The sequence below is a fragment of the Anomaloglossus baeobatrachus genome, chromosome 6, assembly GCF_048569485.1.
Source record: "Anomaloglossus baeobatrachus isolate aAnoBae1 chromosome 6, aAnoBae1.hap1, whole genome shotgun sequence".
In the NCBI taxonomy this organism is placed as follows: Eukaryota; Metazoa; Chordata; class Amphibia; order Anura; family Aromobatidae; genus Anomaloglossus; species Anomaloglossus baeobatrachus.
In genome coordinates this window covers 163235025-163256144 of record NC_134358.1, presented here as the reverse complement: position 1 = coordinate 163256144, position 21120 = coordinate 163235025, and the positions used below count along the sequence as shown (strand labels likewise).

The 21120-nt window shown below is 47.3% G+C and overlaps 1 protein-coding gene across 1 annotated transcript in view; it reads right to left on the bottom strand.

Annotated features, from left to right (window-relative positions):
• The window catches only part of NPC1 (NPC intracellular cholesterol transporter 1), an 84740-nt gene that overhangs the window by 14847 nt on the left and 48773 nt on the right, over positions 1 to 21120 (bottom strand). The window contains exons 13-19 of the mRNA XM_075316051.1: positions 15214 to 15328; positions 15003 to 15130; positions 6702 to 6842; positions 4517 to 4606; positions 4247 to 4437; positions 4022 to 4137; positions 1416 to 1545 (exon numbers count right to left, since the gene is read on the bottom strand). Coding sequence (XP_075172166.1) covers positions 1416 to 1545; positions 4022 to 4137; positions 4247 to 4437; positions 4517 to 4606; positions 6702 to 6842; positions 15003 to 15130; positions 15214 to 15328 — 911 coding nt within the window. The remainder of the gene's footprint in view (positions 1 to 1415; positions 1546 to 4021; positions 4138 to 4246; positions 4438 to 4516; positions 4607 to 6701; positions 6843 to 15002; positions 15131 to 15213; positions 15329 to 21120) is intronic.

The following is a 21120-nucleotide window of genomic DNA, read 5'->3' as shown; positions in this document are numbered from 1 at the left end:
CTGCCATTACTAAATGACCAGGATTTTGTGTACACTGAGGTCACATTCACAGCAGCAATCCAAGACTGACATGTTGAATTTCCCTTTGGCAAATTGTGAATACAGTGGTACCTCGCTTAACAAATAACCCACTTAACGAGAATTTCGCTTAACAAGCAAAGCTTTCTGTAAATTTGTAACCCGGTTTACGAGAAAGCTTTGCTGGACGAGCAAAATACTCCCCGCACACACTTCTGGCTCCGTACATCCACCGCGCTCTGACCCGCACTTGCAGTCCACACAGACACACACATGTACACACACACACACAAACACACACACACACACACACACACACACACACACACACAGTATTATGCTCACCTTACCTTCCGTTCCCCCGCCGGCCTCATGGTTCTTGTAGTTCCTGGGTACATCGCGACGTCCTCGCGGCGAACTACAAGTACCATGAGGCCGGCGGCGGAAAGGAAGGTAAGGTGAGCATATAATAGGTGTACCTTCCGTTTCATCGCCGGCCTCCTGGGTCCTGTAGTTCGCCGCTCCACTCCAGGCTGTGCATCGGCATCCATAGCGACGAAGCAGGAACTTCCTGTCACCACTACTCAAAAGGCAGTGCGCTGGCCAATCAGAGGCAAGTGGCTCTGCCTTTGACGTCAGTGCTCTGCCCGCGGAAGTTCCTCCCTCGTCGTTATGGTAACCCGATAAACAGCCGGGCCGCGTACCAGAGAACAGCAAGTCCCAGGAGACCAGCGATGCAACAGAAGGTAAGGTGAGCATTTAATATGTGCGTGCGTATGAGTCTGTACGTGTTTGTGCACGTGTGGAATGATAGAATAGGGGACCAGGATGGGACATTTAACAAGTTGTGGAACAAATTGTCTGCATTGTAATGATTTCCTATGGGAAATATTGCTTTGCTGAACGAGTAACTTGGTTAATAAGCACAGTCCCCGAACGGATTGTTCTCCTTAAGCAAGGTTCCACTGTATGTGAAATAATATGTGCACATACATTGTTACCAGCTATTTATTTAAACCAACTGTTTTGGCTGCCCGTGCAAGTATTTGCAATGGGGAAAGTGGAGTAAGCTGTTACCAGACACCTCTAGGGGAGGCTTATCTCCCCTGAGAATTAAAGGAGCACGTTTGGAAATTCAACATGTCCAATCCTTCCTTCCCTTGACTTCATCTGATGAGTGCAGACTGTTTCTTGTGAAAATCAGACGTTTCAGTCAACTTTGCTCTTATGTGTTAGAGCCACAGAGCATTTTTGAATTCCGGAAGTGAAGTGGCCATCAGGGCGCCTCTTCCATACTAAGAATCAATCATTGTCAATAATGCATTAGTTTGTCATATAACGATATATATGCAGGCTTTACTGCGGTGTTGTGATACTATTGTAAGCCATAAACTTACCCTTTACCACACTTCGGATTGGGGTTGTCAGAAAGAAACATAGGCAGAAATTTCATAAACTCCTCTTCCTCTGGTCTCCGTTTGCCTTCTGGAGTCATACTGCGACACCGAACGCATAATGGATTCTCAACTAGAAGGAATGGACAAGGATCACTGAGTAATGATGAGAGAACAGGCATCTCCATTTTTAAAAAACAGATTATATATACGTTGCATAAGGGTATGAAATTTACTTTGAGCCATCTACCGGTGATGGCTGCCTGATCACTGAAGCCCTCTATTCCCACCTTAGGGTGCAATCAGGGCCAATTCCTTAAGACTGGAGTCGCGCTATACCATCCTTGATGAAATAGAAGACACCAAATTAATTAAGAGAAGCATGAAACTCAATGAATTTGGCGCCTCTAAGAATTGTGCGTTTCACCATAAATGTTACTCCAAATAGTGACTAAAGTTGCATTTCTGGGGTACAAAGCACCGGCATTTTTGATTAATCTGATTGTGTGTGTGACCTTTCCCGTCCCGACTTTGTTACGTCAGTTTGACTCTGAAATGAGCAAAATGTGGCCAAATTTTCTCAGCCCTATATTGCAAAAGTTGCGACTTAAGGATGAATCACCCCCTCTCCTCCAATTTAGTGTGCCCAATTTGCTATAGTCTTTACAGGGCGGCATTAGTCACCACCTCGGTTCTTAAATGTGACACATTGCAAGAAAAAACAGTTATCAAGGGAAAGGGATTTTTCTAAATTTTGAGGAAAAAAAAAAAAAAAAGTAGATGTTCATATGAAGGTAAATGTTCATAAAAAAAATGTACTTCCCAATGATGGATTACAAGAAACAGAGAAATGAATGAATCTGTACGACAGACAAGACAGACTTTTTAGGTTGTGTGTGATTCAAAATAAAAAGGAACTTCTTGCGGGTTGTGCCACAGAGGTTACAATAGCTAATTCAGGCTCATGTGTGAGAAACTATCAAACGTATCTGTGCAATCGGTAAGAAACAAAGAATCTTTTACTTTCTAAACATAACGACTTCTGGATTATGTTTACTGGGCCTTACAGTCTGGTCATTACGGTTGACAATAGCTGTAGGGACCTTGTCACAGAAGTGAAAATGGCGTTCAAGCCGCACGCTCTGTGATCCCAAAACACTGGAAACCAACCACGTCCCCATCTATTAATGAGTGGTATTCTGAAATGGTGGACATTTATAGAATGGAGGAACTCTCTGCCGACTTTACTGGGGGTAGCGATAAGTTTTGTAGGACTTGGAGTGAGTGGATCCTTTTCCATGATTCCCCCGACTTTCACAAGATCTTTCAGTAGGCTCTGGGTTGGCGCTGAGGACCGCATGCGCAAATTCTTTGAGTTGTACCAGCGACTGGGGGGGAACCAACAATCCCGCTCCTCCCCTGGCAAATTTGCTCTAATTGACCTGCGCTCTTCTCCCCCTTTTTCTTTTCTTCCCTTCCTTTGGTCTCTTCTCTCATCTCTTTATATTCTTTTTTACATTCACCTTCTTTCTTCCTGAATGTTTTCTGCCTTCTCTGGAAGGCATGTATTCATTATGTGAGATGTCCACTAGCCAAATGCTTAGTATTGTTTTTTTCTCCCTACAGACGGATCTACTCCAACAAATTTTTGTTTTGGCCCACTGAGGGGTCCCGATTGTCGAAATAAGATCAGTTCTATTTGTTAATATAAGAGTCCAATGAACACACAGATTATCATCCTATTCATTGATTATGTCTGTTGGACCGCCCTTTGTTATATTTAATCCTGATTTGCTACTGTTCTGCAGAAATAATAATAATAATATATTATTATTATTATTATTATTATTATTATTATTAATAATAGATTGAACATAAAATTGCATCCAAAAGGCAAAAACTACTCCTACCACCTGTCTACTCATCTTACTCTGATCATCAGAACCATGTGCTATATAGCAATAAGATAAAAGGGAAAAAAAAATCCCAACCCTTTTCAAAAGTATTTATTTATTAAGCCAATGACATAATCTAAACCATCCTGTTCATTGAATGCATTAACTATATGGACTCCTGAAAATTGACAGTTCAGGCTGGTGGCATGGTAGTGCAGCTGGCCTAAACTGCCTGCTCCCTAACGCTGCAGCAGAGGCAACACACTGACACGGAGGCTGGCCGGTCAGGCAACATGGCCAGATTCAAAGCAGAGCTTGCCTTCAAAGACAAGTGAAGAGCTCCTTGCCTAGGAGACCGGCCCCACCCCTGATAGAATGGTGATCGCCCACTATGTGTAAACTAGCAGTTATACCCATTTAAAAATATGAGACAACCTCTTTAAATCAATTAATCGTATGATAGTATGCGCTGGCAGATATATAATGGTTCTTACACTTTGGGTTATTTACATCTTACACTTGTCTCCTGTGGTATAACTAGTTTTGTCCTTATTTATAACCTCATTCATCTATATTTAACTTTTGTCTTTTTTTTCATATCAATTTTTTATTTTTTTTTACATAGTTTCTTTTATGTTGCTAGATTGTTAACCATGATAATATAATACTAGTTAGTGTGTTACTAGAATACTCTATACAATTAGATGACGTTACCTGATGCATTGCAGAACTTTTCGGTGTTGTTATAGACTCTGCAGCAAGTAGACTGAGGCTTCACCCAATCAAAGAAATCATCAAGCCAGGAGGAAGGGGCATAGCCAATTTTAGTGCTAAAATGATATGGAAAATGTGAACAAATTTATGAAAATAAATAAAAGTTTTATTATGTTGCACTAAGAAGGATATAAATCATCAGCCTACACTTCTAGAATTACTTACTATTCGTCCATTTGTGCTGCATTATAAATCTGTTCCACTAGTGAATTGTTATTGCAGCCGGCTCCTCCGCACACCATAGATTGTCCCTCCTTTGATTTGTAATCGTGCCCCTCCTTCACCACAAAATACACCGGTGGACCACTGTGCATGTATTTATTCAAGGAGTCAAAATACTTCAGCACATAGGAATCCTACAAGAAAAACAGTGAAATCAAACATGATGTGACACAAGAACATATAGACTAAAAGAAGATATCAAAGTCAACTTACATCCGGCATAGATAACGACTGGTCCAAACCAATGTCTACTTTATTAACCACCGCAATACTGCAGGAAAGCAATCCTACAAAAACCGATACCTGCAAAACAGATTACCAAGCAGACAATTCAGCAAACGTTACTAGCAATAGTCATTAAAACACATCTCTAAAGGCCATATACACCTTTTTTATTGCTTATTTGCTTACTAAATGTAAAGTTGAAAAGCGGCTGTCCAAAACCCAGTAGCCAACCCTCATATATAGACAACTAGTTTGAAAAATTAAGCACTTTGGTAATATACATGAAATAAATTTTTCCTTCCATTCCCTCTCTACACCTACTCTGTTTTCTACACTTCTGATGAGGTTTTGAGTATCCCAGTGTGCACCATATAACCTCTAGGAGAACGTCAGCCATGTGCCAGAGTCTTACCCCGCCCCGCTACAGAAGTCATCCAGGGGTTGGCACCTCAGTTGCTCCTCACAGCCACTTTTCCTGCACTGAAAGAGGACGTCAGTGATGGCCATTTCAAGGGCTGGGCTGGTGTCTGTTGTACGGAGCATGCATGCGCTTTTTCAATGTGTACTGGCCGCATGCTCACTTGCTAGCTCATCAATTCGCTTTAGGGTATGTGCCCATGATCAGTGTTTGCAGCGTTTTAGACGCAGCCTGCTTCAGTTTCGTCCAAAACACTGCATTGTACAATAGAAGCATAGTGGATGGGATTTCTTGAAATCCCATGTCCACTGTGCTTGTTTTTTCCGCAGCAAACATTGACCTGCGGTTCGTCTTCCCAGACAGCAGCATGTCAATTGTTTGCTGCGGATTCGCATGCGTCCTCTGTAGGGAGAACACAAGCGAGAGACCGCAGCGGGCTGAACCCTGATCATGGGCACGAGGAGCTGCGGTCTCCTGAGGAGGAGACTCGTGGCCCCGCAGGTCAGGACCCGCTGCATCCAGAATGCAGGGAGTCTTGATTGTGGGCACATACCTTTAGAGTCAAAAGAGGGAAATTTAAATGCAAGGTTGTCAAAAGTGTAAAAATAGAAAGTATGGTGTAGAGGGAATGGATTATTTTTCACGCAATTTTCAGAATCGCTTAGTTTTAAAATTAGATAAGACATTAAAAATTAGGTTGGCTATTAGGTTTTAGACAACTCTAAGCAACTTTCTAAAGATTTCATTTAAAAAAATAAATAAAAAGTTCTACCAATTTGCTGCTGAAGAGCATTCTAGTTCTTTATATCTAGCTGAGTGATCAGCAAAAAAAAAAAAAAAAAAATCTTACAAATCCATCAGCGCTTTTTGCTTAGTTCTGACAGCTCTGCTCCCACACCCTTCTTTCAGTAGAAGATAGCAAGTACCGACTCGGGAAGGGCAGAAAAGGAATTTTTTTTTTAATATAATATATCTATAAATCCTGTAAAATAGAAAGTCACTGAAAGCCTCAGCACCCTGGATACATGCAGAGCTCATTCTGCCTGAAACATGGATCATACTGCAAACTAAGGGTTGTCCTCTACATTTACCTAGTTGTACTGCATGGTAGTCCTAACAAAAAACACCCACACTTACATGCCAGAGCCCTACTGCTAAGTAAAATTAGTAGAAAATCCCTTTAAGAAACATCATTCTTAATACTTGGACTGTGTACAACGTCCTATGCATTAAGCATAAACGTCTAAAACTGAAGCTGTATTTGCTATTTGGCCGAGAACTCTGCAGCACATACAAAACAAATCCTTTTTTGCGCCATTTTATAAAATATGCGACTGAGCTAAAAGAAAAATAAAGACCATATATAACTTTACTTAATATATTAATGAACCACGTTCAGGGGTTTAATTTTGTGCAAAAACCGCAACAAACAACAAAAGACGGAAAAAAAAGAGAACTGAGGCCTAAAAACTGAGATGAGGATCTGCCGCAATCACAATGGAAAGTCCTGCATGTATTGATGTAAATGGAATTTTTTTTTCCTATTATAAAGGACGTTATCTGCTTTCATAACAGACGCTCATTGCCGCTGTCACACTCGCAGAACATACGAGATGATCAACGTCCACATGTTGCAACCTTCATCTCTCAGACCTCTGATTGGCAAGTCTACCTGGATACCCAGTATTACACCATTGGCAACTTGCCTGGTATATGAAACATTTTTTTGAAATAATGTCATGCACATGTACATACCACTATGGGCCTTATCCAGTCTTTCAAAAGTAATGGGGAATAAATCTTTTTGAAGAACAGGAAAAGCCAGCTCTTTGATTTTCCAGACCCACGGCTTCCCTTACATCCCGGGACACAGCAGAGGATGTCTAATCTATTTCTCTGTGGACAAAGTAACAGGTTAGTCAGAAAAACTTTTATTTATTTTACAGCACATGTAATTAGCCACACAAAAAAAAGAGAATTTTGTTTACTTACCGTAAATTCTTTTTCTTATAGTTCCGACATGGGAGACCCAGACCATGGGTGTATAGCTTCTGCCTCCGGAGGACACACAAAGTACTACACTAAAAGTGTAGCTCCTCCCTCCGAGCATATACACTCCCCGGATGACAAATCCAACCAGTTTAGTGCCGAAGCTGAAGGAGGACATCCACCCATAAGTAGAGATAGAGTAAGAACCCGGAATAACCGGAACCTCTGTCTACAACAACAGCCGGTGAAAACACACGGAACAAGAAAGCTGCCAACAGGCAACAGGGAGGGTGCTGGGTCTCCCATGTCGGAACTATAAGAAAAAGAATTTACGGTAAGTAAACACAATTCTCTTTTTCTTCATCGTTCCTATGGGAGACCCAGACCATGGGACGTCTCAAAGCAGTCCATGGGTGGGAAATAACAGAAAACTGAGAAGTAGGCGAAACCTAACTTCACAAATGGGCGACAGCCGTCCGAAGGATGCGTCTGCCCAAGCTCGCATCTGCCGAAGCATGAGCATGCACTTGGTAGTGCTTCGAAAGGGTGTGCAGACTAGACCAAGAGGCAGCCTGACAGACCTGCTGAGCCGTAGCGCAAGAGGCACCGACAGCTCTGGTCGAGTGCGCCTTAATCCCCGGCGGGGGAGGCACCTGAGAACATTGGTAGGCATCGGATATGGCCGACCTAATCCAACGAGCTAGGGTCGGTTTAGAAGCCGAGAAACCCTTGCGCTGACCTGTGGTCAGCACAAAAAAAGGGGTGCACCGCCTAAAAAACAGCGGTGCGTGACACATAGATCCGGAGCATCCGCACCAAATCTAAAGCATGCAACGCTTTCTCAAAGCAATGCACAGGGGCCGAACAAAGGGAAGACAATGAAATGTCCTGGTTAAGGTGGAAAGGAGACACCACCTGAGGGAGAAGGCCCGGAGTCGGACGGAGAACCACCCTGTCTTGGTGAAAAAAAACAAAAAGGGTGACTCCGAAGAGAGCACAGTCAAATCAGAGACTCTCCTGAGAGAAATTATGGCCACCAGAAAGACCACTTTCTGTGAAAGACGAAACAACAAAACCTCCCTAAGAGGCTCAAAGGGGGGTTTCTGTAAGGCCATGAGGACCAGATTAAGGTCTCAGGGATCCAGAGACCGCCGGTAAGGCGGAATGATGTGAGGTGCGCCCTGCATGAAGGTGCGCACCTGGGCCAGCCGGGCGATACGCCGCTGGAACAACGCTGACAGAGCCGAAACCTGTCCCGTGAGGGAAGGAGGGACAGTCCTAGCTGCAGGCCGGACTGTAGAAAGGACAGGGTGGTCGGCAAGGAAAAACGGCCAAGGAGCATGGCCGGAAGAACGACACCAGGACAGGAAAATTCTCCAAGTCCTGTGGTAAATCCTGGCCGAGGAAGACTTCCGAGCCTGAGTCATAGTGAAGATGACCTCGGAAGGAAGCCTGAAACCGTAAGGATTCAGGGCTCAAGAGCCACGCCGTCAATCTGAGAGCCGCAGAATTCTGGCGGAAAACGGACCCTCTGAGAGAAGGTCTGGCCGGTCCGGGAGATGCCACAGCACCTCTACGGACAGACGGAGCAGGTCTGGGAACCAAGCTCGCCTGGGCCAGTCTGGGGCGATGAGTACGACCCGACGGCCCTCCATTCTGATCTTGCGCAGGACTCTGGGCAAGAGAGCTAGAAGGGGAAACACATAGGCCAGACGGAACTGGGACCAATCTGGAACCAGCGCGTCCGCTGCCAAGGCCTGAGGATCGTGGGAGCGAGCCACGTAAACCGGGACCTTGTTGTTGTGCCGGGATGCCATTAGATCCACTTCCGGAGTGCCCCGCCTGCTAAATTGACCGGAACACTGCCGGATGCAGGGCCCACTCGCCGCTGTCCACGGTTTGACGGCTGAGATAAACTGCCTCCCAGTTTTCTACGCCTGGGATGTGGACTGCGGATATGGTGGACTTTGGGTCCTCCGTCCACTGAAGGATACGTTCAACTTCCAACATTGCTAGGCGGCTGCGAGTCCTAGGAGTACAGCCCTGATTTCCAGCACATTGATCAAGAGGGCTGATTCGGACGGAGTCCAAGTGCCCTGAGCTCGATGGTGGAGAAAACACTGCTCCCCAGCCGGATAGACTGGCATTCATGGTGAGAGTCACCCAGGACGGGCCAGAAAGGAGCGAGGGGCCGAAGCCACCATTTAAAGAGAGCTCCTGGCCTGTGGCGACAGAGCCACCCGCCTGTGCAAGGAAGAGGTCCCTTGTCCCAACAGCGGAAAAAAGTCCAGCTGCAGGGGACGCAGATGGAACTGGCAAGGGGAACCGCTTCCATTGACGCCACCATCTGACCCAGCACCTGCATGAGGTGCCTGATGGAATGATGGCGGAGCCTCAGCAGAGAGCGAACCGCCAGATGAAGGGACTGCTGTTTGACTAAGGGCAGCTTCACAAGTGCCAGCAGAGTCTCGTTGCATCCCTAGGTACGTAAGTTCCTGGGTCGGGGGCAGAGTGGACTTGCAAGCGTGGCGAGAGTGAGCGAGACACTCCGCTGAGAGAGAGCGAGACACTCCGCTGAGAGTCTGCACTGGATGAAGCCCTGACTAGAAGTTCGTCCAGGTAAGGAATCACTACCAGCCCCTGGAGGAGCAGAACCGCAACTGGTAAATGCACGAGGGGCCGTGGCTAACCCAAAGGAGAGAGCCACGAATTGGAACTGTTCCTCTCCGATTACAAAACGTAGCCAACGCTGGTGTGAAACTGCGAATGGCACATGCAGATAGACATCTCTGATGTCGATGGATGCTAAGAAATCTCCTTGGGTCATTGACTGATCGCAGAGATTCCATGCAAAATTGCCGCATCTGAACATGCTTGTTGAGAAGCTTGAGATCCAGGTCGGAAAACACCGTCCTTTTCGGGGACTAGGAAGAGATTTGAGTAGAAATCTCAGAACCGTTCCCAGTCGGGAACTGGTACAATTACTCCATTGGCCTGCAAGAATGCCACGGCCTGTGAGAAGGCGGCGGCCTTGGAGCAGGGGGGAGTTGACAGAAAAAATCTGTTTGGCGGCTGGATAGAATTCTATTCTGTAGCCGTGGGAGATGGTAAGCCACACCCACTGATCGAAGACGTGTTGAAACCACACGTCGCCCAAGAGGGAGAGCCTGCCACCGACCAAGGACGTTACTGGCGCGGCCAGATAATCAAGAGGAGGCTGCCTTGGTGGCAGCAGCTCCTGCCGACTTAGGACGCGGCTTCATGCGCCAGTTGTTTACGGACCTTGGCTGAGTTAGTGGACGAGGCCGAGGGCTTAGAGGACGACCAGTTAGAGGAAACGAAAGGAACGAAACCTCGACTGGTTCCTGCCCTGGAAAGGTTTCCTGGGTTGTGGCATGGAAGTACTCTTCCTGCCAAAAGCTTCCTTAATAATTTTATCCAGTTGTTCACCGAATAGACTGGTCCCAGCAAAAGGGAGTCCAGCAAGGAACTTCTTAAGAAGCATCTGCCTTCCACTCTCGAAGCCACAGGAATCTGCGGATAGCGAGGGAAGTAGCCAAGGTCTCCGCAGTGCGGTGACAGTCTCCAGCTATAGGATGAAAAGACTGAAGCCTGGAAGTTAAGGCAACCATTTCGGGCATAAAGACCCTGGTGAGGGAATGCATCTCCTCCCGAGAAGCAGAGATGGCTTTGAGAGCCCGCACTGCTGCAAAAAATGGGGAGAACAAGGCCCCTGCCGCCTCATATATAGATTTGGCCAGAAGGACAACCTGGCGGACAGTGGGATCCTTAGAGAGGTGTCGTCAGCCACTGATACAATTGTCCGGGCTGAAGTCTAGAACACCGGAGGGTCCACCCTTGGTGAATGAGCCCACTCCTTGACCACCACTGGTGGAAGGGGGAAACAGTCATCAGAACCACGCTTTGGGAAGCGTCTGTCAGGACAGGCTCTGGGCTTGGTCACAGTGACCTGAAAACTGGAGTGGATAAGGAACACACTCCTTGTTCTCTTAGGCAAGGTATACTGATGCTTTTCTGCCAAAGAGGGGTGCTCCCCTGATACAGGCGGATTGAGGTCCAGTACAAATATAATGGACGCAATCAAATCATTAGCATCTGCGTCACTTCGGACAGATCAATCAGCTCGTGAACCAAAGCCGCGGGGCGAGGAGGGAAAGGGGACCCTGCGTCTCCATTTTAGGAGGACGGGGTCTGAGACCAGATGAAGAATCCTCTGTGAGCTTTGCTGAGCGAGCCGTAGCAGCAGAAGCGCCCTGAGAAGGGGGCTGATGCATGCTCAGCAGTGTCCGGGACAGCTGTCCCCTGGAGAGAGGGATTCTACCCAAGCCGGGGGTTCAGCCACCGGAGCCGGAGCAGCCGGAGGGACCACTGGGGATAAGCCTCCAGGCTGAGGCACCACTATGTTAGAGCAGACATCACAATGTGGTTATGTGCTCGGTACAGACAGTACGAGTCTACATGCGGTGCTAATAAAAACAGCCTTGCAGCCCTGCTCTGATATGAGACATGCTGCAGAAGTGGGGGCTCTGTCCAGAAAGACCCCCAGCAGAGTATATAAACAGAGTATATAAGCAGCAGCACAACCAGAGTTTGTGGCTTGCCAGACCGTTTAACATAGGGACATCTCTGTGCCCTCCAGATCCCCCAGAAGTGGGGGCTCTGTCCAGAAGACCCCCAGCAGAGTATATAAACAGAGTACATAAGCAGCTGCACAACCAGAGGTTGTGGCTTGCCAGACCGTTTAACATAGGGGCATCTCTGTGCCCTCCAGATCCCCTAGAAGTGGGAGCTCTGTCCCAGGCCCCCATTTGTCACAATGTGTTGCTAGACATTGAGAACGCTGAGAAAATGGCGTCCGCAGCGAGGAGAGGGGGCGGGGCCTACTCAGAGCAGGACGGAGGGCAAATGAGGCATACAGGGGAGGGAATCTTTCCTCAGTGAGGAGTGTCCCTTCCCTGTGCTGAATAGCCGCTGGGCGGAGCCACACTGTCCCACTGCACTGACTGACATGCAGGGGTAGAGAATCGAAACTAGGCCTCAGGCGAAGCCGGGGCCTAGATTTAAACATGCGGCCAGCGTGCAGGCACCATCGGCGCGGTTCTCCAGTGAAAACTGGAGAACCGGCCGGAAATGTTAACACAGTCATATAACACACTCTCCCCAATATATAAAGTACAAGGGACCCCTGGAAAGACCACTGTCTGTGGTAATAACGTCTCAGTACTTAGCTTGTGAGACGCAGGTGCCAGGTCCCTGGGGGATGATCGCTCCGTCCGTCAGGGTGCTGAAAAGGGCTGCGGATGGAGACCGGTCTCCTGCAAAGCAGAGAGAACCGTGATGGCTCCCACTTCAAGCCAGAGCCCAAGGGATGGTGAAGGAGCGTGGCATGTGAAGGCTCCAGCCCTGAAATCAACCTTAACAGCACCGCCGACACAGTGGGGTGAGAAGGGACATGCCGGGAGTCCAGATTGGACCCGCTTTTCTTCCAAATCTTTGAAATCAAAAATCAGAGGATGCATGTGTGTGTGTGACCTCCTGAACACAAAGCATTGAACTGGTTGGATTTGTCATCCGGGGAGTGTATATGCTCGGAGGGAGGAGCTACACTTTTAGTGTGGTACTTTGTGTGTCCTCCGGAGGCAGAAGCTATACACCCATGGTCTGGGTCTCCCATAGCAACGATGAAGAAATTGTCTGTTTCTAACTATACCACAGATAGGGAGACCTTTGTGAGCAACACATGGATGACCTGGCAAAAATATAAGGCGGCTTCTTGGGAATGTCTACTACACTAAAATATTTATTATACATACATACACACATTTACACACAATAATACATATATACACACACACACACACACACACACACACACACACACACTACATACACACATTTACACACACACACACACACACACATACATACATACATACATACATACATACATACATACATACATATATATATATATATATATATATATATATATATACACACACACACACACACACACACACACACATATATATACACACACACATATAGACGCACACGCACACTTTATCTCAATACATTCTGTGAAGACCGAAAAGAAGAAAGAGCTGCTACTGGATAATTCACAACATCTCAGCGGTTTGCTGGTCAAGGACTAGTAACACTAGATGCTGAGGACGGAGGAGGTTACTGTAGAAAGTTGTGAAATAAAAGAAAACTGAACCACAGGGTCACCAAAGAACAACACTGATCAGCGGGAATAGGCACATATGGCCAACAGACATGCATGTTTACAAGAAAATGTAGAAAACAGTTTATTCTGAAAGATTCTCATGTATGGCTTTGCCCTGAAGAGACCTGAAAACAAGTTGGGATACTTTTTTTTTTTTTTACACCATCACTTTAGGAATCTGTGTGAGCCCAAAAGGTCATAGACTAAAGCCTGCTTTACACATGTTGATATGTCATGCGATCGCACCGCCCCCATCGTTTGTGCGGCACGGGCAATTTCTTGCCTGTGTCGCACAAAGTCGTTTACCCCCGTCACACACACTCATCTTCCAAACGACCTCGCTGTGGGCGGCGAACATCCACTTCCTGAAGGGGGAGGGACGTTCGGTGTCACAGCGATGTCACACAGCGGCCGCCCAATAGAAGTGGAGGGGCGGAGATGAGCGGGACGTAAACATCCCGCCCACCTCCTTCCTTCTGCATTGCCGGCGGCCGCAGGTAAGCTGCAGTTCATCGTTCCCGGGGTGTCACACGGAGCGATGTGTGCTGCCTCGGGAACGATGAACAACCGGAGCACAGAAGGACGTTTGATTTTTAGAAAATGAGCGACGTGTCAACGAGCAACGATAAGGTGAGTATTTTTGCTCGTTCATAGCTGTCATACGCTACGCTATGTCAAACTATGCCGGATGTGCGTCACTAACGACGTGACCCCAACGGCATATCGTTAGATATATCGTAGCGTGTAAAGCGGCTTTAAGAGTTGTTGTGCTTACTTTGGGCTGTCCCCCCATTTACGGCTTCCATGCAGTGTTGTGCTCCTCGCCATCTGGCTGTGCGGGTACTGGGAGTACTATATAGTGGGCCACTGGGAAGGTCACCAGGCAGGGAGGTGGGGGGGAATAAATAAATGAAATGGAGCTCTTAAAAGCATGTGACCCAAGTCAGAATTTTACAATCATAAAGTGATGGCATAACCAAGTCATATGTCATTACTGTATAGGATGACTGATTGCTCTCAGAGAAAAAAAATTTAAAATGTTGTAGTTGTGATACCTTTTAATGGCTAACTAAAATAAAATAAGATGATGTTATAAAGCAAGCTTTCGAGACATCTCAGGTCTCTTCCTCAGGCATGGTATGACAAAATATCTGAAGAAACACAAATATAGACACAAAACAAAGCAGAGGGATGGTCCAGTTGTGCCAGTTTCTTCATAAGATGCATCCCTCTGCCCTGTTTTGTGTATATATTTGTGTTTATTTTGTCATACCATGCCTGAGGAAGAGACCTGAGATGTCTCGAAAGCTTGCTTTATAACATCATCTTATTTTAGTTAGCCATTAAAAGGTATCACAACTACAACATTTTAAAGTTTCTCTCACTGAGAGCAAGCAACCATTTTTCAACTGGCTAACACGGTACCAAAACCTTTTTCTTTTAACTGTATAGAAGGAGTTACTCTTGTTCCAGTCTCCTTTAGGCCCAAGCAAACCCTCCTTCATACACTAACACTGTCTCTAAGGACAGACCCCAGGTTAAGCTCACAACCTATATATATATAATTTATACTGCTGCCATCAACTGTACCTCCAGTCCCTACGGGGATCTGTAGCCAGGCACAAATGGGGGATCTGTAGCCAGGCATAAATGGGGGGGGGATCTGTAGCCAGGCATAATTGGGGGGGTGGGGGGGGGTGGGATCTGTAGCCAGGCATAAATGGGATTTAAATTTTGCATAGTGTAAATGGAAATAATAACTTTAACCTCTAAAGCAATATTAGAACCACAGATATTTGGACCATCCACATATTCACCTCTTGTCTCTTGATATCCAAGCCAAGTAAGCTCACAAAGCAGGTGATTTGGAGCAGAAAGTCAAAAAAGACTGCCATCCCAGCAAACAGAGAAAACGTTCGGACAGCTGGCATGGATGAGAGCGCTCCTAGGGAAACACAATCATGTTAACAAGACAAAAGTATTTTGTAGAAATTCCAAGAATCACAAAAGCGAAGCAATGAGAATTACCTAAGAAAAAGGCAACCGTCTCAGAGAAGGCAGAAAGGAATATGCTGGGGGCCACATCACCCAGAACTCTGCCAATCTGCTGATCAAGTTTTTCCCCTTCAAGTCGTTCATCCCTCTGAAACACAGTGTTACACCATCAAATTATAGTTACTGAGCAAAAATGGCTTTCAAACAAAACAGACAATTAAAAAGAGAGCCTTGTAAGATTTCCGTGTTTTTGTGTTAAACGGTAAAAAAATGGATTTTTGTGTACTCCCCGTAAAATCGTTTTCTGTTAGCCATCATTGGGGGACACAGGACCATGGGTGTTATGCTGCTTATCCATAGGAGGACACTAAGTAGATGCAAAAGCATAGCTCCTCCTCTGCAGTATACACCCCCTGGCCGGGCCAGGCAACCTCAGTTTTAGTACACAAGCAGTAGGAGAAAAAAAACCAGTAAAAACTTCTCAACAGAGGAACATGAGAAAAAAAAAAAAGAGAGTCATAACCAAATAAGGTACTGAGAGAACCAAGGCCCAACAGGGCAACAGGGTGGGTGCTGTGTCCCCCAATGATGGCTAAGAGAAAACGATTTTACGGTGAGTACACAAAAATCCGTTTTTCTCTGACGCCTCATTGGGGGACACAGGACCATGGGACGTCCTAAAGCAGTCCATGGGTGGGTAAACCATAAACAACGCAACCCAAGGACTAGGAACCAGTCCCAGATAGCCAGGAGCGCCTACTGAGATAGGTACTCCACTATCGTTTGCAGAATTTTCCTACCTAGGTTCGCCTCAGCCGAAGCCTGGGTGTGGATTCAGTAATGCTTTAAAACAGTATGTAGGCAAGACCAGGTCGCAGCCTTACACCTCTGTTCCACTGAAGGCTGATGCCTAATGGCCCAAGGGGCGCCAACTGCTTGCGTGGAATAAGTCCGCAGCCCACTAGGAATGGGCTTAAGTTGCAAGCGGTAGACTTCCTGGATCGCAGAGCGAATCCAGCGACCCAGCGTTGCCTATGAAGCTGCCTGTCCTTTCTTAGGCCTTTCAGGAATGACGAACAAGGAGTCTATGTTCCTAAAGGGGCTGTCCTGGGTACGTAATATCTGAGAGCCCTCACAAGATCTAGCGAATGTAGAAACCTTTCCATCCTATGGACTGGGTGTGGACAAAAAGGAAGTCAGAACAATGTCCTTGTTCATATGATACGGGGAAATAACCATCGAAAGAAAATCCGGAAGGGGGCATAGAACCACCTTGTCCTGATGAAAGATCAGAAAGGGTTCGCGGCAAGAGAGTGATGCCAGTTCCGAAACTTGTCTGATGGACGTAATCGCCACTAAGAATGTTACCTTCCAGGAGAGAAGAGCAAGAGAAGATTCCTTAAGAGGTTCAAAAGGGGACCTCTGGATACCGTCCAAAACGAGATTGAGGTCCCATGGGTCCAGCGACCGTTTATACAGGGAAACTAGATGGAAACACCCTTGAGGAAAGTCTTGACTTGTGGATTGCAAGCTAGGCGGTATTGATAGAATATTGAGAGAGATGAAACCTGCCCCTTAACCCCTTCAGCCCCCGGGCACTTTCCGTTTTTGCGTTTTTGTTTTTTTTCTTCTGAGAGCCGTAACTTTTTTATTATTCCGTCAATCTTGCCATATGAGGGCTTGTTTTTTGCGGGACGAGTTGTACTTTTAAATGAAACTATAGGTTTTACCATATATTGTACTGGAAAACAGCAAAAAAATTCCAAGTGTGGAAAAACTGCAAAAAAAAGTGTGATCGCACAATAGTTTTTGGGATGTTTTATTCACCGTGTTCACTATATCATAAACCTGATGTATCTATGTGATGCCTCAGGTCGGTGCGAGTTTGTAGACACCAAACATGTATAGGTTTACATGTATCTAAGGGGTTAAAAAAATTCACAAGTTTGCCCAATAAAAGTGGCGCACGTTTTGCGCCATTTTCTGAAACACGTAGCGTTCTTATTTTTTGGGATCTATGGCTCAGTGATGGCTTATTTTTTGCGTCTCGAGCTGACGTTTATAATGGTACCACTGTTATTGCATTTTGCGTAAAACTTGCGGCGACCAAAAAACGTAATTTTGGCGTTTGGAATTTTTTTGCCACTACGCCGTTTACCAATCAGATTAATTGATTTTATATTTTGATAGATCGGGCATTTCTGAACGCGGCGATACCAAATGTGTATATTTATTTATTTTTTAACCCTTTAATTTTCAATGGGAGGAAAGGGGGGTGATTTGAACTTAGGATTTTTTTTTTTTATTTTTTTAAACTTTTTTTTTTTATTTTACTAGTCCCCCTAGGGGGCTATAGCGATCAGCAATCCGATCGCTGATCGCTATCTGCTGATCACAGCAATACAGCTGTAAACAGCAGATTCAGTCACTTTGTTTTTCCCTCTGCTCTCGGCCGAGGGAAAACTAAAGTGAAACTTCGCAGCTGCAGACGTCATCACATGACCCTGTGCTACGATGGCAACCACCGATAGTCACGTGATAACACACGTGACTTGCGGTGGGGGCGGCGGCAAGTAAAAAAAAAATGGCCGCGCGCATTTAGATCTTGCTGCCAGACATTGGCAGCAAGATTTAAGGGGTTAATGGCCGCGGGTGGAAGCGATTCCACCTGCGGCTAGCAGGCACACATGTCAGGGGGCGGGGCTTAACGGGACACGATCCTGGACGGATAGATCCGGCCAAGGTCGTGAAGGGGTTAAGGGAGCTGAGGGCCAACCCCTTTTGCAACCTGACTGCAAAAAAAAAAACAAAAAAAAAAAAAAAACAAGAATTCTGGGGATCGCCAGAGGCATAGGTTGGACATTAGATTCCCTGCACTGGAAAAGGAACGTTTTCCACGTACAGTGGTAAATATGGGATGAAGGCTGGCTTTCGGGCACTGTACAAGGTGGAGATGACCGCAGGAGAGAATCTCCCTCTTTTTAAAGTCCAGGTCTCAATGGCCAGGCCGTCAGCTTCAGGGCTCTGGAGTTCTGATGGGAAATGGGCCCTTGGGTCAGCAAGTCTGGGATGCTTACGAGGCGCCATGAGCAATTGTACTAATTCAGCATACCAGGCGCACCTGGGCTAGTCCGGTGCTATTAAGATCACCAGGAGTCCTTCTGCCTTGATCTTCCTGATTACTCGCAGCAGCAGGGGCAGAGGCGAAAAACATGTAAGTTGGACGGAAACGACCAAGAGACTAGAGCATCCGCGCCAATGGACTGTGGGTCACGTGACCTGGCTAAGAACGCGGGTACCTTTGCGTTCAACCTTGAGGCCATTAGATTATTTATTATTATTTATTTGTAGAGCACCATTAATTCCACGTCTGGTGTACTCCAGTGAGTGCAGATGTGTGGGAACACTTCTGGGTGGAGAAACCACTCTCCGGCGGCCAGGCCTTGGCGACTTAGAAGGTCCGCCACCCAGTTTTCTACTCCCGGTATGTGTAACGTTTAAAACACAGACCCCCGTCGATTCGGTCCAGGTGAGGATCCTGAGGACCTCGAGATAAGCAGTCTTGCTGCTGGTACCTTCCTGCTGATTGACATAGGCCACAGCTGTTGCATTGTCCAATTGGACCCGAATCAAACGACCTGCTAGCAGAAAAGGGGAATGACCCGAGCGCGAGAAGATCGCGCTGATTTTCAGGATGATTTCTGGGAAGGGAAGACTCCTGGGGTGTCCAACGTCCCGAAGCAGTGTGGAGCCAGTACGCTGCTCCCCAGACTAAGAGGCTGGCGTTCGTGGTCAGGAGTAGCCAGTCCACTTGGGGGAGAAAAACTCCTTCTCGATATGGAAGAGGACTGAAGCCACCAGTAAAGCGCATACCTGACTGAAGGTGTCAGGTGAAAAGTTCATCCAAGGAAAAGGGGCTCTTGTCCCAGGGAGCTAGAAGCGCAAGCTGCAGTGGGCGGTGGTGTGGCTAAGCGGGCAGCACTGCCTCTATAGCCGCCGCTATCGTACCTAGCACTCTCATACTGAATCGTATGAAGTGACAGGAGTACGTAGAGGGTAGTGTACCGCTTGTTGTAGCGCGGTCGCCTTGACTTGAGGGAGAAATATCAAGCCCAGAAGAGTGTCCAGGGACATTCCCAGGGAGGTGACGAATTTTGACACGACCGGGGATGATTTGACTGGAGTCAGAAGCCGCCCTAAGCGGGATAGGGTGCCCACAGAGATCTGCACGCTGGTTGAGCCCTTGATGAGGAGGTCATCCAAGCAAGGCAGAACAGCCACTCTCCTGGCGTGAAGGGCACTCATGGCGGCCGCCATGACCTTAGTTAAGACCCTTGGTGCTGTGGCAGAGCCGAGGGTAGGGCCACAAATGAAAATAAGAAGTCCTGAACCGCGAAGCAGAGAAACTTTGGTGAGCTGGAGCGTTGGGTATGTGCAGGTACGCGTCCCTGATAGCTAGGGAAGCAAGGAATTCTCCTTCGACCATAAAGGTAATAATGGACCCTAGGAAGTCCATTCTGAATCTCCTTACGTGCACGTTTGCTCAGATGTTAGAGGTCCAGGATGGGACGAACTGACCCATCTTTCTTTGGCGACCACGATAGGTATAGCCTTGAACCTCTCGCCGTCCGGAACAGGTACCATCACCGCCGCCGTTTGGAGGGAGTGGATTGCTGAGGAGAAGGCCTCGTGGTGTTTTGGAGCCTTTGGGGGGGGGGGGTTGAGAGAAAAGACTGACTAGGGGATCGGGTCCAGAATTCAATGTGGTAACCAGAAGACACAAGGTATCACACCCATTTGTGGTCTGAGGCGGCGGCCCAGATGGAGAAGGACGAGACTTCTCGGTCTTTGTCTAGACTGCCAGGACGAGGTGGACTCGGGGAGGGCTGAGAAGGTCGGGCCCTGCGTGTCTAGTAAAAAAACATCCTGGGCTAGATTTGGGGGAGAGAGGTACTCTTTTCCTCCTGTGGCGTCAGACAAAAAAAAAAGCCTGTCCAGACGATCGGCAAACCATCGGTCTGGAAAGGAGTACTGTGAGAGGCTTCTTAGAGACCGAGTCCACTCTCCATTATCGCAACCAGAGGGCCTTACGGATGGCTATGGTATTTGAGGCGGCAATAACTGCGCAGGTAGCAGCGCCGAGGGAGGCCTGCATGAGGTACTCCGCCGCCGCAATGTGAACAGTTACATCTGTGAGGGTCTGAGGAAAACTGGTAGTCCTGGTGCCTGTGCGACCCACACGGAAGAGGAGAGGGACCCGCGGCCTCGAGGCAGAGCGATCGAGCTGCTCCACTTGTCTGTCTGTCGGGTCCTTGAAGGATGATCCAACAAGTAAAAGACAGGAGGGTCCTTCAGGCAGGCAGAAGCCAGGTGAGGGTCCACAGAGGCCGGATCGGCCCAGCCCTTAGAGACAGCTAAGCCAAAGGGGTACCGGGACTCCATGAGTTTACGGATACCGAAGCGGCGTCAAAAAGCTCTTTTTTTTTTTTTAAGTTTCTTCACCCTTGTAAAGGTGACCGCAGGGTCAGTAGTAGTGGATGGGAGATCTTCCACATGCAGAGTTTTGGTAGATTGCTGCAATAAGGGAGTCCATCGCAGCTTGATCGCTCGGGGAGGTTGAAACCAAGGAATCATCCCGGTACAAACATCATTCCCCTTCCTCCGGCTCCTCAGAGACCGCGGAACATGTGTGAGAACCCCATCTGTGAACCCCAGAGGGAGACCCATGGGGGTCATGCCCTTTTCCTGATCTGCAACCGGTGAAGCAGAGGGCTGATTCTTATCAGAAGGACCCTCTATAGAGGTGTCATCAGGCTGCGTTCTGTCCAGGGGCCCCGAGGGGTGTGAGGACGATGTTGCATAGCCAGCACCAGGTTCTGGGAACTGTGCCCATTCTGGGGGACTGGGAGCCGTAGGCTCTGGGCTGGCAGCGGTTGCTGC